The 14865-nt window shown below is 34.0% G+C and overlaps 1 protein-coding gene across 3 annotated transcripts; it reads right to left on the bottom strand.

The window, feature by feature from the left end:
* Positions 1 to 11590: 11590 nt before the first annotated feature.
* LOC113766956 (DNA-directed RNA polymerases II and IV subunit 5A-like) lies at positions 11591 to 14235 on the bottom strand. Of its 3 annotated transcripts, none has more exons than XM_027311119.1 (5): positions 14080 to 14235; positions 13646 to 13882; positions 13057 to 13236; positions 12492 to 12605; positions 11591 to 11971 (listed from the first exon to the last, which is right to left on the bottom strand). In XM_027311119.1, exons 2-5 carry the CDS (start codon positions 13844 to 13846, stop codon positions 11846 to 11848), a joined length of 621 nt encoding a protein of 206 aa, XP_027166920.1. In that variant the 5' UTR covers positions 13847 to 13882; positions 14080 to 14235; the 3' UTR covers positions 11591 to 11845. The 3 variants fall into 3 exon arrangements, with proteins under 3 accessions (XP_027166920.1, XP_027166918.1, XP_027166919.1); XM_027311117.1 differs by having other exon boundaries at positions 13646 to 13859; positions 14080 to 14234; XM_027311118.1 differs by having other exon boundaries at positions 13646 to 13851; positions 14080 to 14234.
* Positions 14236 to 14865: the final 630 nt, after the last annotated feature.

The following is a 14865-nucleotide window of genomic DNA, read 5'->3' as shown; positions in this document are numbered from 1 at the left end:
AAGCTTTTTACTCTCACTGCATATGTTACACCCAATTTTTCAAACACTTAATGCTTTTAGTAAATACAAGGATTGTGTTTGAATAGCAGATTATTTGGAATAATTTTTTTCAAAAAATAATATAATAATTTTTAATATGATATATGTGAAATAAAAAAATATATTAATAATATAAACAAATAAAATTTGACGATTGGATAATGAATACAAATTGTTCTACCATAATGAAGACAAGGGTTTGCAGTCAATTAAACAGAACTGGTCCAAGAGAATTTAAATGGATAATGCTTCTTCTGCATGACTCTATTCTGTATCTTCCCCTGATTTGACAGCAGCTAGCTTCTTGTTTTGTTTATTTTTTTTTTTAAACTCTAATCCACACCAAACTAGATACGTTAGACCACATTAATAAGACAGTGCGACCCGTCATCCTATTGCTGGATTTTGTTTTGATACACAAGTGTTCTCTACGTCAAAGCCCTTTATTAACAAATTTAGCAATTATAATTTTGGAATCTCGAAACAATTGTTTATAATTGTATCACGTGTATGGAGTCCATAATTCATCGCCCCACGCATAAGATAAAGGTACGAAATGCTAGGAATGGGAAAAATTAGGGAAAATCGCCAATTTAGTTCCTAAATTTTTTTTATTGTCGATTTAATCCCTATAAATTTTTTATAGCCAATTTAATTCCTAAACTTATATTTCGGTTCCAATCAAGGAGCTTAGCGGCGGCGCCACCGCATAATTTCCATCAGCTTCCCAATCCCCAATCGAGCAACCCAGAAGGGGTATTTTAGGAACTTCTATTCTGGAGGCTTAACTAAAATTAAAAAAAGGTTCAATCCTACTGAGAGACGTTGCTGAGCCGCTGTTCCAATTCCTGCAACTTATCTTCCCTCTCCATAAGCTCCTTGTCCTCCTCTACCAAAGGTGGCTTCGTTGCACCCCAATCATCAGTAACGCTTTGCTTTAACTCCTTGAAAAGCCTCAGCAAATCCTTCCCACCTTTTGCAGGCTGGGCCACCTCATTCACATCCACCACTCCTGCAACAACCTCCGCACCAAACAACTGCTTCGGCAACTTCACCGCCCCATCGAACATCCTCGACGCAACATCTGTAGGTTTCACCAGTGGCAGCTTTCCTTGCGACTCTAGAAACAACCTCAACTCTTCACTCCTCCGAATGGGCGGATGCTTGGCCAACCTCCTCAAATACTTTTCCAATGCCGCTCTCCTCTGCTCCACAAATTCCTGCGTCTCCAAACCAACACCACCACCTCTCCTTCCTCCATCACCACCGCCACCACGTTCCTGACACCCATCCCAACATCCCCTCCTTCACCATCACTCCCCTCCCAACCTCCACTGCCGCACTCTCCCACAACCGCAACCTCTCTACCTCCCTCTTCCTATTCCACCCCCCTCCTCCATCTTCCTCTCCATCTCTAGCACTTCCACCCATCTCCTCCATGTCAAATTTGGTCGCAACAAGGTCGCTATTGAATCTGATCCAAATTTCGGTCTTCAATTTCAGCAATGGCGATTTTCAATTTTCATCCATGGCCAATTTTCAGATGATTAAGGAGGCAATTATTGTGATAAAGGAGAGAGCTAGACCTGGTGCCTACCCGATTGTCTGCAAATTTCATAAAAAGCAGTAGAAGTTGCTGGCAAATTTCAAGTAGCTTTTGTCGGTTTAGTTGAAAAAGGCATTTGGCATCGGAAGAACTATTTAAGGTGAATAATGCGTCCAAGCAGCCTGCTCCTGTGAAGACTACTATTGCCATTGTTGTCGCCGGTGAGAAGAAGCCAAAAAAGCCGTTGCTCCAAAAAAAGAGGCTGTGAGTACTAAAAGTGAGATAAACTGCTGATAAGAAGAAGCCGAAGAAAGCATTGTTTTGAGTAATCTACATTAACAGGTCATTTTTGTTTTCATTTTGGGTTTTGGGTGGGTATTTTTCATAAGACTGGTTTCGATTAATTTTGGTTAAGGCTCCAGAATGAAAGTTCCTAAAATACCCCTTCTGGGTTGAGCTGATGGAAATTATGCGGTGGCGCCGCCGCTAAGCTCCTTGATTGGAACCGAAATATAAGTTTAGGGATTAAATTGGCTATACAAAATTTATAGGGACTAAATCGACAATAAAAAAAAATTTAGGGACTAAATTAGCGATTTTTTCGGAAAAACTATATAGCCACCCTGTAAACCACTGGGCTTTAGTTCACTGGTCAATAAAAAGGGATAAAGTTTCTCTTTAAGATGTAGGTGAGAGGTTCGAATTCTATTTACAGTGAAAAAAATGTCAAAACATTCCTTTAATTTAGTTAGATTTTTATACCGCTAATTCTTTATACAGTCTCTTTAAACTCCCGTTCCACATAGAATGAGAGCGTCTTTACTCTGTGATATGAAACTCAAGAATTGCTAAGATTAACTCCCCCCCCCCCCATAAGAAGATGAAGTAGTTTTTGACATAATGATATATTAATTGAACTAGCGGGGATATTGACTCGATTATTATCAAATTGATTCTACTTATTCATATTGCATGAAAAAAATAAAAAGTTGAGATATTCTTCCTTCCCCACCACCTTTTTGAGGATAGGTTATGAACTAAAGTTTTGAGCCAGTATACCGTAATTAATTAGGGTAAAAAATAAAAAGTTCCCTTGTGATAAGTTTAATACACAGAAAAGCCCCATGTGATTTCAAAATATATAACACGACACCTCATACTTTGAATTAAATTGTAAAGGTGACGGAATCCGTTAAACTTAACGGAAATGACTTATTGGAACCTAAAAAAATTTTTATACCTAATTTTTAATAAATATACCTATTCTACCCCGTAACCCTCAATTATCTCTATTTAGAGAATAAAACAAATGATTTTTTTTGAACTGTCTTTTATTTAATTATATCAAGATGTTTTGGTCATTTCATTTATTTTTTGTTAAATTTAACGGATTCTGTCACCTTTACAATTTAATTTAAAGTATGAGGTATCGTGTTGTACATTTTGAAACCATGGGGTTTTTTTGTGTGAGCCCTTTAATTTCTCTCTAATATCTTTCATGACGATAGGATATCAAAAAAGAGTTATTTTGTGGTACTAGAAACACAAGAATAAGAATATGTATGTGATCTGAGGACCATAACCCTTTTTATAGATAACATTCTTGTAACCTTTTGTATTTCTATTTCAACCCATCATAAAATATTGCCCTTAAGTTCTTATACATTAAAGGCACATATCCTATACATACATTAAATCTCAAATTGTAATTGATTACTTTAATTAGATTTAATCTTATTTGATAGTCTATAACACATCTCCGTTTGGATTAATTGTTTTTAGAGGTGTTTTTGAAAAATTTTGTTGTAGCAGAGTTTTTAGAGTATATTTTGGGATATTTTTAGAAAAAATTTTGGAATATTTAAGAGTAGAAGAGTTTCTAGAATATATTTTGAGATATTTTTTTAAAATTTTAAACTAATTTATAGAGAACCTTTAGAATACTTTTTAAAATTTTTTATTATATTTAAAAAACTAGTTTTTGAAGAACACTTCCATTAATTATTCACATATGAGTCCAACGTTCGATTAAATATCCAACAATAAATCAATAGAGAAAATAGAATAGGTTGAATGGCGATAGCACTAACGCTAATTGAAGAAGGGAACAGGCCATTGTTGCTTCATCAACCAGAAAGTCCAAATGTAAATCCATGTTATAGTCTCTGGAAGAAAATAGAACTGGTTAGACAAGGAAATGCCCACGGCCACGGCTTGTGGAGCTATATTCGAACTTGCACTAGTGGGCATCTGATTCCCGATCCCCACCTTTCCCTTCCTCACTACTAAATCCAATCTCTTCAACACCTTTACACCTTTAGACTTCACCATTAACCACAATGTCGACAAATCTTACGAAGATAACACATAGAGGGGCAAAAAACAAAAAACAAAAAAAAAAAAAAAGGCAAACCCACCTGGATTTGCCTCAATTTTGATTAAAATTCGCAACAAAGCAAAACAAATTTGGTATAAGCAATGATTTAGCTATCAGATGATAAGGGATTTGGCAAACCAATTTCACGACCGTCGCTTTTGAACTCCAATGGCCTTTTACACACCCCGTTCCCACTTGCAAAATTTTTCTGCAGAAATAGCCGTGGAAAGAGTTAAGAAGGAATAGTAGTATGGGAAAATTGGTGTGTGGAGGGGTTTTTAAGGCGTCTTGGCTGACCAAATTTAGAGATTAGCATGAAATACTTTTGGTGGTACTAATAGTAGGTGTAACAACGACAGTACTGAAAGTTCTGAGATGCTGATGAAGTTTGATGTTGATGTAAACGTCATCTGTCACGTAACGTCTTTAAACGGCCATACTTACCTCAATACCCTTATACTTTGTGTAGATCGGACCTTTAAAAACTCAATATTTTAAATTGAGTCTATCTAAGTTTTGGCCACCGAATATCTCGACCTTTTGTATGCATGCTCTTGTCAAAGATTATATAACAATTCCTTTAAAAAAAAAAGATTATATAACAATTAGGGAAAATGGTTCAAAATGTCGCTTAATTTTACAAAATGACTTTTCTCTTACTTTTAAAAACGTACTTTTATGTCCCTTATAAATTCACATCGGTCAAATTGAATCCCTAAAGTTTTTAACTAGCTTTTGGGCAGGATCCACTATGTATCTTGCACGTGATCATTTTTAGGGATAAACTATCAAATCACATTTCACGTAATCCGATCCAAAGTCTCTTATATTTCACAAAATGACTCTCCGTTTGGATTAACTGTTTTTGGAGGTATTTTTGAAAAACTTTGCTGTAGCAGAGTTTTTAGAGTATATTTTGGAATATTTTTAGAAAATGTTTTGGGATATTTAAGAGTAGAAGAATTTCTAGAATATATTTTGAGATATTTTTTAAAATTTTAAAAAAATTTAAACTAATTTTTAGATTACCTTTCAGAGTACTTTTTAAAAAATTTTATTGTATTTGAAAAACTAATTTTTGAAAAACACTCCAAAAACAGGGTTTTTTTCATCTCTCACATTTTACAAAATGATTTTTTTTATCCCTTACATTTCACAAAATAAATTTTTCATCCCTCACTAATCATGTGTGTGAATACCTTTTTTATTTTTGAAAACCATGTTTATGTCTATTGATTTCACCTAACAATATGAATAACATGTATTATACATGATCATTTGATTTCATTTGGTATTATCTAGTAAAAAATCTTGCATTCATTATCAAGTTGACCAATAAAGCTAGTCCGGTCAAAATACAATATGAATATGCAAATTAAGGTTCTTCAAATAACCCAATCAACAGTCCTATCTACAATCATTACAAATCCCGTATCTGCTAGCATGTAATGATCAACTAGTTTGCCACCAAAAAAATGAGAAAAAGAGAAACTTTCAAAATTTCTTTTTTTTTCTTAATTTGCATATTATTATTGTATTTTGACCGGAATAACTTTATTGGCCAATTTGACAATGAAAACAAGACTTTTACTAGTTAATACCAAACGAAATCAAATGATCACATATAATACATGCTATTTGTATTGTTAGGTAAAATCAAATAGACATATACATGTGTTTTTAAAAAAGAAAATGTATTCACACACATGATTAGTGAGGGATGAAAAATTCATTTTGTAAAATGTGGAGGACTATGAATTGGATTATGTGAAATATGATTTGACAATTTTGCCCATAAAAATTGATCACGTGCAAGGCACGTGATGGAGACAAAAAAATTAGTCAAAAATCCAGATAAGGACCAAATTTGATTGATATGAGTTTGTAATGGATATAAAATTACACTTTTAAAAGTGAGAAATGAAAAAAGCCATTTTATAAAATGTGAGGAAAGTTTTGAGCGATTTTTCCTAAAAATTAATTATAGCCCAATTTCAATTGACATTTTTTGGGGCTTTTGGGTAAAATTTACTATAGCACTTTTTTCAGAATGTGATATATGTGAAATAAAAGGATAACTAAAGATTATGTAGTAGGAATATTTATTGAAAAAGTAAAAATTTTTCTCAAAAATTTACAATCTAAACAAGGCTAATTGCTAAACTCTACTGAATTACATGCATTCAAATGAAATGTAATATCAACGCGAAGGGGAACTCAAGAATTATCAAACCTTCCTCGAAAAATCAATAAAAGTTCACAGAAAATGGTAATGGAAGTTCATATGGGATCTACCAAATAAGAAGAAATTTTCAAAAACACTATTGACGATATTCGCCCATGAGATACTATAATAAGAAGAAATTTTCAAAAACACTAATGATAATAAATCGCCCATGATATACTATTCTGCTGGCAAGAGCCAATAACTGCGAAGTAGAGTTCAAATTTGTCATTACATTCATGAACCACTTTTACAAGTGGAATGATGCCTATATAGCCGTGCAGAGTATTGAATCTCCTCAAATTGAAGATGTCATTTGAGAGGTAGAAGATTGACCTAAGCATTGCCTGTGCAAAGAGATAAACTATAGGATGCGCTTTGGATAATCGATTCGCGGCAAATGTCTAAATTTTATCTTTATGTAAGGTTGTCTATTAAGATCTTCACGTATGTTTAGCAACCTAACGTGAATATAAATTCAAGACTTAAATCCTTTTCTATTGTGAGCATAGTGTTTTTGTAGGATGGTAATTTCTATCGTGACATGATAATATAATTCGAGCATAACCAAAATTAATAGATTTTGACACAATTTGAACTTTAGTAGGTCGTTATTGAGTTAACCTATTAGTGACACAAATATAAATAACTTGGGTTGGATCAACTTGCAGGTTGACGTGCTAACCCAATAAGTACTTATTTTATAATACTAATTAAACACTACAAAGGTCATTTTGAGTATGTAGAAAAAACTAATAATGATCAAATGTGGCTTGAAGAGTTCAATTAGAAGTTTTAAAAACTCACAAGTTTATATTATACCATATATGGAACTATCTGACCATGCCTCTAAAAGGTTGATTAGATTGCATTTTTAAGAAACTTTTTGGAGAAAAATTGCTTTAACACTTTTTAAGATGTCATGTATGTGAAATAAAAGATGATTAAAAAATATGTAGAAGGAATATTCATAGAAAATGGAGAAATTTTTCAAAAAAAAAAAAAGCAATCCAAATAAGGTCCAATTTGTTGCTTACATTATGCTTGGAAAGTTTCATTATCTATTATTTTTTGAATGTTTTGAAAATTTTAAATTTTGTGTTGATTATATATTTCAAAAAATTTATCATGTGTTTAAACAACAGCAACATTGACTCGATTACATGATCAAATAGGTTAAAATAAGTAATTAAAATGCTAGACTATTTTTGACATAGGTTGGTAAGATTAAGATGGTAATGTAATGTATCATATAAAAAAAAATAGGTTAAAATAAATAATTAGAATGCTAGACTATTTTTGACGTAGGTTAGTTGGCTAATTTCGCAAAATGACATATCATATCAAAACTATTTTAATCATATAAAGTGTTTAATGGTTTACACGGGTTGGATTAGATCAATCTCTTAATAAACAGGTTATGATACGACACAACGCGAAAATCTAGTAGATTGAATTAGGATTGAAGTTTTCTAATATGAACACGATAATGACACAATAAATACATGACACGACCCATTGCTACCCTTAGGTTTTTGTGTCTATTAGCTGCAAATATATTTTATTCGAGCCTTAGTTTCCTGGTCCAAATTCTGTAGAAATGAAATTTGAATTTGAAATAGGTGGATAACTAATAATTGCTTGTCATACCATCAAGTAATGTGACAATAAAAAGGTGGTATGACCTAGAATACCCAGCTCACTCCTCTTTTGCCAACAAAATGTAGAATTTTCAAGAAAAAGGCTGACCTTTCAAGACAATCCCCAACTGTTACTTAGACTGAATTGATTCTATTATTTCCATTTCTTTTGGATAATCCAGATCCAAACAGAGGAAATATTTCAAAAATCCTTTCCTTTCGCAACCGCTTTCCTTTTCTTAACCAAAGAGAAAAATTAACCGTACCATATCAATCCCAAATCATAATCTGCGTTAATTAATGAGGTTGCATAACCTATTTATCCACTCCCACTTAAATTCTCAAGGGACTTAAGTTTGACTCTTCCATCCTGCCAAGTAACCATGGCCTAAAACTATGTGCAAACCTGGTTGCGCATTTAACCATCCTAGCTGACAGCCATCCAGGCTGTTGATCACCATCAAAAAACTCAAGTCTCGGTGGAGTGGGAGGTCAAGGATTCGAATCTTACCTCCCACCAAACTTACCACTTTTAATGGCTTCCTTCGATGGTGATTCAACTCCCGTTGGTTAGGCTCCTCCTTTCCGGGTCAATATTTTTGGAAGAGAATTCAAACACACAGAGTAATGAAACATCACAAGGCATCTATTTACCAAATATCAACTGGCCCAAATTACTAATAGTTGCTACAAAGTAATAGAGCTTCAAAATGCAGCTACAATACCAAGCGGCCTAAATCACTAAGCATGCAGCATCACAACTAGAGTACCATGGAGTCGGACAGAGTTGGGCATATTGGGCAACAAGATTTCAAATTAAGTTGAGTCAGCATGCTAATTAAATAGATGACATCCAATTACATCTTAGCATTTTTACACCAACACAACGTGGAGATAAATCTTTGACAGATTGGTATATCAAACATAGATTGTCACAATAAAGATTCTTCGGCAGCTGCAGTAGGAAAGGTGGTCCATCAAGGATGGTCAGGAATATTTTGTGCTGGAAAGACAATCTTATACAATTTCCAATTGTTTTCTATGCACCATAAGTAACAAGTAACACTCCAAAACTTAAAAGACTAGGTTTGCAGTTTAAGTCACAAATCGTCTCCCTATTAAGCAGTGGAGATGTGCTCCTATCTATCACCTTGAAATCACAGAGCCACTTGCTCCTAACCATCTCCTTGAAATCACAGAGCCACCCTAACCATGTTGCCAAAACATGCATTGATCATTTTCTGTTCTACATATTAGCCTCCGTTAAACTTGGGACTTCAAAAGGAGACAAGACTTAACACAGAATTAATTGACGTCACACAGAGCCTGTCATTCAACTTAAAATTACAGGCGTACTACTACACAAAGATGTTTACGTAGAGCATATTGGCCATGTTACCGCTACAGTCAGCTAAATCCTCCTACAACAGCATCAATTTCACCTGTCTGTATTCACTAAACCTCGAATGCTACCTAAATCAGGCAAGTAGCTTTCTCATCTTAATACAATACATAAGTCCAATAATAATGCTTGATTTTAGACCAAAAAAAAAGGATAGGATGCAACAGTTGTATTACACTTTTCCTTTCTGACGTATTGTAACAAGTTTCCTTATGCCTTTTCTACCACTCTTGCTGCTGCCTCAGTTCACTGATGATGCTAAAAAACTTTAGAGGCAATACCTTCAACAAAAGCCTCTTATTCCTAAACCAAGAGAGTACGAAGGGTAAGGCAATCCAACTAAAGTCAAGAACTCACATATCAGATGCCCATTCATGCTAAGGGTTATGTATGCCTACATGTTTTCAGATCTATAAATCTAACACCACAGCTAAATATCTGCACAGGTTACAGAAAACATAGCACATTAGACTGGTCCTAGAACAGGCAATAATCAGTTCACATATCTAGAGGTATGTTCATGAAGACAATCTCCAATTAAATTGTGCAGACACTTTTGGTTGACTATAGACAGTTTCCACGGATATGTTCCTATAGACTACTCTTCCAAGTCTCAGACACGAAACTAATGATTTTCCATTTATCTTTTATGCACAACCAACAATCATTTCAGTAGCCATCAATACGAGATCCCTTGAGAACATAACTAGTCCGAATAAATACAACAATATCAGGTGTTCACAAAATGCAGTAAAGGCAGAATCTGTAGGTGGAGAAGATCACATTGATGTGCTTATAGTGGCAGTGCCAATATGCCCCTAACCTGATTACATGACAAGGAAGAGACAGCACAGATGACACAAAACTAAGCACATTAAACTGGTCCCACAACAGGCAATAACCAGTTCATATATTGAGAAGTAGGTTCATGTAGATCATCTCCAATTAAATGGTGCAAACACTGTTTGGTTGCGTGTAGTAGACATTTCCCTCAGATATGTTCCTATAGAATACTCTTCTTAGACACTAAACTACTGATTTTTATTTTATTTTATTTTATTTATTTGTTTTTTTTTTGCACTACCAATGATCATTTCTTTAACCATCAATATAACATCCATTAAATAATATAACGACTCTAAATAAACACAACAATATCAGGTGTTAACAAAATGCAGTGAAGAGCAAAATCTGTAGGTGAGGAAGATCAGATATATGTGCTCATCATGGCAGCACCTATATGCCCTTAACCTGATTACATGACAAGGAAGAAACAGCATAACGAGGAAACTAACAGGATCCAACTCAACATACCAGGGCTACAACAAAACATTGAACCACCCAACTAAAAGTAACTACATATCAGGTAAGAAACTATGAACACCGAAATAAAAATTGTATACTTGTTACTACATTAAAACCAATGATAATCTGTGTCAAGTGCATCACAAATTACACTACCACCACAACACTTCACAAGCACCACAAAAAATCACAATGCCCCTAATTGAAATGCCAATTTCTAAACATCATACTACATTGCTCATCAAGGATAGCACCCTCCATTTCCTCTATTTTGTTTCCTTGTGATTTGCCAAAAACCAAACAGGGGCTTAAAGAATACATGAGGCAGTCCTCTTAAATTAGAACACAAGGAAAATATTATTAGCAGAGGGTTTTTTTTAACAACATTATTTTGTTTGTGGGTAAGGTTTTTTATCTAAACCTGTAGAAAAGAAGTATAAGAGTTTAAAATTATGCAAATGTTTGATGGTTCACATGTCATATGTCCAAATATCTTGCAAGAAAAATACAATTTCAGAGATTATCTCATGATCTAGACTACCTGACGTCCACACACCACAACCCTCCCCCCACCAAAAAAAAAAAAAAAAAAAGAAAAACAGCCCCCAAAAAGGAAGTAAAATTTTCAAGAGAAAGGTTGGCTTTGTATGGATAGCAAATTGTTCCAAAAAAATTTTCGCTTGCATCATAAACTCATTTTCCAATCCACCTTTTTATATTCTCAACTATCTTTTTATCTCATATACATCACATCACAAAATATGCTACAGCAATTATTCCACAAGATGAATAATACTCTACAGCAATTATTTGGAATAATACTCTATCCATAGTATTCTACAAGATGAATTATTCTGGCATTCATTATTGTTTTCCACCTTCATCTCTTTGAAATGATCCACAATCCAAACTGAGGAATTATTCTAATGAATCCTTTTCCTTTGATTACCACTTCACTTTTGCCAACCAAAAAGATTTAGGGTTTTACTGCCATTTCCTTCGTTTCTTTCCCCAATAATTTGCCAAGACAAACATGGACTTAAAGCAGAAAAACTTATAGTATGGGATAGTCCTTGAAGACTAGAAAACTAGGAAAATATTATCAAAAGAAAACTTCATAAATGCTAATCTATCAAGAGCCTTTTACGCTTTTCAAGAAAATCTCCCACGTAGTCCGAAGAATGATTTCAAGTTACAGATCATGAAATGACAAACAAGTTTTTTGATGCTAATTGGGGCTCCACGTTGATATATTTGCCATAAATGCAACTTGAGGTATAAAGGTCATAGAACATATTGGTGAGGATGAAGTTCAAACTACAAATCGGTAAGTGACATATCGCCCTGCTGTCTCACTTGGTCGAATAATTTTCACAACTTGACCACGCTTTAGCCCGTAATATCTGGCAATTGGATCCGTTATCTGAATCCTAGGCAACTGCAACCAAAAGTTTAACAAAGCAAGATTTTGAGAACCAAAATGGAAATCAAAAAGTGTGAAGAGACGGAGATGATAAACAAAACATGCATGATTTCTTGATTTCTTTTTGCAACCAACAATTTGTTAAGATTTCTACTGAACAAGAGATATAGAGGGAAAATGGACAAGAAAGGCTTAAGAAACTACTACAGTAAAACACAGGAAAATAGAAGTCTCTGGAAAAAATCATTGCTGCACAACATCCTGTCTGATCCTTCGTTGTAATGCTAATATCTTATAAACCAAGAAATCTTTTTGCCCTCCAAGGGAAAGAAAAATTCAAGTTCCTAAGAGGTCAAGGAACATGGTCTATCTGCTTATGTCAACAGCAGTGCTTCAAGCACGCATACATGCAGATGGATCTGTATGACTGCTGAATTTCCACCTCTATTAACTATACACCTTACTACTGCTAGAGACAAAAGTAGTGATAAAGAAACACCAATTGCACAAAGAAAGAAACCACCAACATTCTAACCTGCGTCTCTTTCACAGTATATCTTTCCAGCAGAGTTTTCTTCTCTTCTGGGGTTAGCAGCTGGTGCTCAGGAACAAGAACATGATTTTTTATGTTGACTAACAACTCTGCTTCCTGTTTTGTGGTAAACATAAGGCAATTATTAAACATCCTTCGCATGAATATGCACATAAATATACTCGAACACACTGCCAGTAAATCAAAGAAACTAATGGAATTGAATACCAAAATAATACTTGGTCACATAGCATAAACCAGTCCATTCAAAATATTAAAATCTGAAACCAGACAAGTTATTGTAACATAGAGAGGTGAAAGAGAGAATCCCTATGCTGATTTTTCCAGACAAATTGAGCTGTGAACTTGCATCAGACTTCTGAAATGTATAATGTCCTAGTTGGATAGGATAAATTATGACAAAACAGAGGGTTAATTTGTTTCATTTTCTAGATTAGGAGGAAGCATCATTTTTTAAAGAGTTACACATTACAAAAAATACGGCCAAACAAAAAGATGACATTTGATTTGCAAATTCAACTGTTTTATTGAATGCACAAATTGTTACCTGAAAAACCTCCAAGTGGAACTTTGTAGATATTTCACCAATGCAGGTTCTTGCAAATGGCGTCAAATTCTGCTGGACAACCAAGATTGCTCGAAAAACATTCTCATTCTTCATACGATTTGTGTAAGTCTTCATTGTTTTAACACCAACTTTCGGTTCCTCCGGGAAAAAAACATATATCTGGATCACAACATCCAAACATAGGTGAACAAATAAAAAACAACACATAGGCATAATAAAGCATTTCAAAGTACATGATTTGCACTAACAAAATCACATTACGTCACTTGGTTTGACAGTATGATAGAGATAAGTGGCAAAAATCCACTTAAGGTTTATAGAAGGCGTGGGAAGGCAACTGCGAGGTGCACCATACAAATGCAAGAATAAACTGAGATTGAACCATAACAATGCAACAATAAACTGGAAGCAAAAAAAAGGAACTTAATTTACTGAATAAACTAACCCCTGACGAAGAAAAACCCTAATTATAGAACATATCAGCCAGCCTCCGGTCAAAAAATACAACAACTATTGAAAATGAAAATTTTCCTTGAATGAACTAAACTAAACCCATTAAAAAAAAAACCTGATCAGAGCTGTCATTGCGCTTGGATTTGTTAATGACAAGGTCTTCTCTTTTCATATTTTCTCCATATTTTTGTATAAATTCCCTTTTTTCCATCTGTATCTCCTTATCTGTCACAAAATAACCCCTGTCCTGAAGCATTTCCATCACCGTCTTTCTGATTCTGTGCAATCTGGTGACTTCTTCATCCGACAGCGTCATCTTTCCTGTTACTCTTCAATCAATTAACCAAACAACCTAAAAAATTCAGAAAGGAAAACGAACCCAAGAAAATAAACCCTTTCCAGCATGTATCAAACAATTATCTGAAGAATTAAATTTCGGAAATTCAAGATAATTGTTTGGCAATATTCTTTGGAAAATCTGGAAAAGCAGAAATTGAATGTGTTTGATATTTAGTGGGAGGAGGATCTGAAAAACAACAAGAAACTTACTCGGTTCGGATTCGGTTGATTGAAGAGTGTGTTTGACCTTGAGCGGGAGGAGGCAGGTGCGTGGGAGAGGAATTTGTGATATTGCTGCCTCAGTGCGTCAGGCGCGTAGGGTTATGCGGTAAGGCGTCTGTGTGCGCCGTTTGGCTGTGGAAATTACAAGAAGCTATACGTCAAAAAGGTGTAATTATCATCGGAAGGGGTGAGCAAAAAGTACAAATTTGATAATTCAGTTAGATGAATTCGGTGAACTTGGTTATTTAACTTATAGATATTTTAAATCATTTTTAATTTTGAATTAATTATAATCGAATTCATTTAGCAATCGATTTTAAATTCAAAAATGGTAACTGAATTCATTTATAAAAAAAAATAAAAATTGGGGCTCCTAAATGATAAGTGATAACCTCATAACCCGAATTTTCCCAAATTCACCTGAACTGAAGGAAGTGATTGTGTAATTTTTAATTTACAAATTGGGGCTCCTAAATTATAATACATTCATTATGCTCCTCAATGATTTAAAAATTATTACTAATTTGATCCCCAAATTTATTCATAATTTAACACATTATTTATGTTCTAATCAGTTTGTGGTTTAATTGGCATTTATTTGATCACTTATACCTAGAATCCTTAGTCTATGATTTAAGGAACACATAAAAGTGATTAATTTAAACTAGAATAAACTTTAGACTGTACAATGATTAGTGATAATTTATGAATTTATAATTTACAATGATTAATAATAAGTAATATTAGTTACAAACTTACAAATTACAATGATAA

The sequence above is a fragment of the Coffea eugenioides genome, chromosome 3 (assembly GCF_003713205.1).
Source record: "Coffea eugenioides isolate CCC68of chromosome 3, Ceug_1.0, whole genome shotgun sequence".
Taxonomy (NCBI): Eukaryota; Viridiplantae; Streptophyta; class Magnoliopsida; order Gentianales; family Rubiaceae; genus Coffea; species Coffea eugenioides.
This window is presented reverse-complemented; position numbering and strand designations above follow the sequence as displayed.

Excerpts from the sequence above, each read along its gene's own strand:
- LOC113766956 (XM_027311119.1), bottom strand. The coding sequence starts at position 13,846 with ATGACGCTGTCGGATGAAGAAGTCACCAGATTGCACAGAATCAGAAAG. Across the intron at positions 13,237-13,645 it reads GCAATGACAGCTCTGATCAG|ATATATGTTTTTTTCCCGGA; the intron begins GTTTTTTTTTTA and ends GTTGTGATCCAG. Across the intron at positions 12,606-13,056 it reads TCCACTTGGAGGTTTTTCAG|GAAGCAGAGTTGTTAGTCAA; the intron begins GTAACAATTTGT and ends ACCACAAAACAG.